The sequence below is a fragment of the Tachyglossus aculeatus genome, chromosome 19 (assembly GCF_015852505.1).
Source record: "Tachyglossus aculeatus isolate mTacAcu1 chromosome 19, mTacAcu1.pri, whole genome shotgun sequence".
In the NCBI taxonomy this organism is placed as follows: Eukaryota; Metazoa; Chordata; class Mammalia; order Monotremata; family Tachyglossidae; genus Tachyglossus; species Tachyglossus aculeatus.
The window spans coordinates 29,855,973-29,859,177 of NC_052084.1; the positions used below are offsets into that span (position 1 = coordinate 29,855,973).

Consider the following 3,205-nt stretch of genomic DNA (forward strand, 5'->3'; position numbering starts at 1 on the left):
CCTAGGAGACGGGGAGGGGGTCCCCACGGCGGAGGGCGACGGTGGGCATCCTTCCTTCCTGGGCTGGGCATCCTTCAGTCACCATTCCGCCTTGCTTACTGAGCGCTCCCTGTGTGCAGAGCGCTGCACTGAGCGCCTGGGAAGTCCGAGTGGGCCACCTCGAGAGACCCTCCCCAACGACGGGCTGACTTGGGCAGGGACTGGGCTAGATGTTGCCAACTTGCACTGCCCAAGCGCCTGGTCCGGTGCTCCGCACACAGTAAGCGCTCAATAAATAGGCTCGATGGATTGATCCCCAGGACAGCGGCCCTGGGAGGATGGGGGGAAATCAGGCGGGGAGGGCCGACGTCGGGCGGAGAGGGGCGACAGCAGGCGGAGAGGACTGACCATCTCCCCTCCCATCCCCCTGTCTCTCCGGCCAGGTGGTGCCCAGGACGAGCCGGAGCCGGAGAAGGACCCCCTCCTTGGGGGGTGAGGGGCGGGCGGTGCATGTCCGGGGGGCGAGGGTCCAGGGGCCGGAGTGGCGTGAGAGGGGGGCGGGCGGGGGTCCAGGCAGGATGCCGGGGGGCGGCGGCGGCCGGGGCCGGCCGGCCGGGCTGCTCCTGCTGCTCCTGGGCTGGGGCTGGGCCTCGTCTTCGTCCAGCGCGCCCCCGTCTCCCTACAACGCGCCCGCCTCCGGCGCGCCCCCTTCCCCCTACAACGCGCCCCGCGCTCCCTTCACCGCGCCCGCCTCCAGCGCGGCGCCTTTCCCCTACAACGCGCCCCCGTCCGGGCCCGGGGACTGGTGCCCGGAGCCGTGCCAGTGCTCCTCGGCCGCCCGCACCGTCAAGTGCGTGAACCGCAACCTCAGCGCGGTGCCCGTCCGCCTGCCCTCCAACGTGCGCATCCTCTTCCTCACGGGCAACCGGCTGGGCCGGCTGGCCCCCGGGGCCTTCGCCCGCCGCCCGCCGTTGGCCGAGCTGGCCGCGCTCAACCTGAGCGGCAGCCGGCTGGAGGCCGTGCCCTCCGGGGCCTTCGCCCACCTGCCCGCCCTGCGCCAGCTGGACCTGAGCCGCAACCCCCTGGGCAAGCTGGGCCCGCGGGCCTTCGCCGGCCCGGTGGCGCTGGAGGAGCTGGCGCTCAACGAGGCCCTGCCCCAGCCGGCCGGGCCCCCCGAGGTCAGCCGGTTGGCCTCCATGCTGGCCGCGGCCCTGCGGGGCGACCCGGAGCCCCCCGGCGAGCCCGGCCACCCGGCCCCGGCCGACCGCGTGGCCCTGCGGCGCCTCCGTCGCCTGGAGCTGGCGGGCAACGAGCTGGTGGCCATCCCCCGGGGCATGTTCGCCGGCCTGCCGGCCCTGGCGGAGCTCGACCTGGGCAACAACTCGCTCCTCGGGCTGGGCGACGGGGCCGGGGGCACCTTCCTGGCCCACCTGCCCGGCCTGCGCCGCCTGCGCCTCGCCCACAACGCCCTCAAGGGCCTGGACAACGCCACGCTGGCCGAGCTGCGGGCCCTGCCCGCCCTGCGGGTCAACCTGGACGGCAACCCGTGGGCGTGCGACTGCCAGCACGTGGCCCCCGGCCTGCTGGCCTGGCTCCGGGAGAGCGAGCAGGTGGAGGGCAAGGCCGCCCTGGCCTGCGCCTTCCCCGCCCGGCTGCGGGCCCGCCCGCTGCTGCAGCTCAACCTGTCCGAGCTGGACTGCGGCCCGGCCCCCCTGGACCTGCAGGCCCAGCTGCAGACCTCCTACGTCTTCCTGGGCATCGTCCTGGCCCTCATCGGGGCCATTTTCCTGCTGGTCCTGTACTTGAACCGAAAGGGCATCAAAAAGTGGATCTATAACATCCGGGACGCCTGCCGGGATCACATGGAGGGCTACCACTACCGCTACGAAATCAACGCTGACCCCAGGCTCACCAACCTCAGCTCCAACTCCGACGTCTAGCCGGGAGCCGAGGATTCCCTCCACCCACCCGACCCCCCTCCAGGAGCGAGGGGCCGCGGCTCTGCATGACATGTAGACTTCAAGCTTCTCCCCCCCACCGCCACTTTCTGCCCCCAGGGCCTGTGCCCCCGCTCTTTGGCCTCCGCACCCCCAGGAACCACAGACTTGGACTTCTAAAAGATGGGCAGGGAGTGGGCTTCGAGGTCGAGTTGGTTGTGCCCCCGCCCTCCCCCGGACCTCTCCCTGGGGTCTTTCCCCTCGCCCCTTTTCTCCCCTCCCTCGCCCTCTTCCCCCACCCCTCGCCCCCTTCCAGTGCCCCGTTCTGGAGCCTGGTCACCTCCGCTTCAGGGGGATCTCGGGCAGTGCTTGTTTGGAAAGATTTTTTTCTTCCTTTCTTTCTCTCTTCTAAGTTTCGCCCGAAAAAAAAGAGGATTTCTCCCAGTACTAAGGTGTAGCAAGGGTACCACTACAGATACCGTTCAACGAAAGCTGCCTCAACTCTTTTGGGAAAAAAGTATTTTATCCGGCAGTTCCAGTTTTAGTCCTATATATCGTCATGGTGGACAGGAATCATTTCATTCCATAAATTGCCTGCACACTTAAAGAGCTCTTTTTAACCATTCCGTAACAAAATAGCACATGAATTAGAAAGCATGCATATATTTTACTGGTCTGCAAATAATGAAAAAAAAAAACAAAACAAAAACCTTGCAACCTCAGACAAGCTCTTTGTAAAAACGAACTTACTTTTTGATTGCAGTTTACGTGAAAAGTTGCCAAGTTTTTTATATAAACTGCATATGGAGTCAACAAAACGAACTGTTAAAAACATTAAATAAAGGGTCGTAAAAGAATTCCAACGGTGTCCTAATTTGCTGTTTGATGGAAAATGGGGGAAAGAATTAGGGTAGCCCACTTAGTCCAAACCCATTTTCAACAGTTTTGTCCCCTAGCGCCACATCTGCACACCCCAGTTAGCACCCGCAATATTTTGATTTCTCTACCCATGTTGAGTTCAGTTGGAATTACTCTTCACCGTTTCGCGTTTGAGCGTTTATTAAAAAAACTGAGCCTAGAGCATAATTACCAGTTGGAGAAGTACAGTGGAGGCGCACTGTCCTGAAATCCTTTTACGGGAGTATCACAAAGAAAATCCAGATGGAAATTTCTCTCCAGGAAGCCTGATCCCTCTCTGCTGCTTTCCTGTTTTAAGTTTTTTCCGAGCCGTGTTCCTCGGGAAAAGCCTCCCGGTTGCAACACGATGTAGAAATGGATCCGGCAGGAAT

General features: G+C 63.0%; 1 protein-coding gene across 1 annotated transcript; it reads left to right on the forward strand.

Annotated features, from left to right (window-relative positions):
- Window positions 1–557: 557 nt before the first annotated feature.
- Window positions 558–2,759, forward strand: TPBG (trophoblast glycoprotein). Its single transcript, XM_038760885.1, has one exon. It carries the CDS (start codon window positions 558–560, stop codon window positions 1,917–1,919), a length of 1,362 nt encoding a protein of 453 aa, XP_038616813.1. The 3' UTR covers window positions 1,920–2,759.
- The last annotated feature ends 446 nt before the right edge of the window (window positions 2,760–3,205 follow it).

Excerpts from the sequence above, each read along its gene's own strand:
- TPBG (XM_038760885.1), top strand. The coding sequence starts at position 558 with ATGCCGGGGGGCGGCGGCGGCCGGGGCCGGCCGGCCGGGCTGCTCCTG.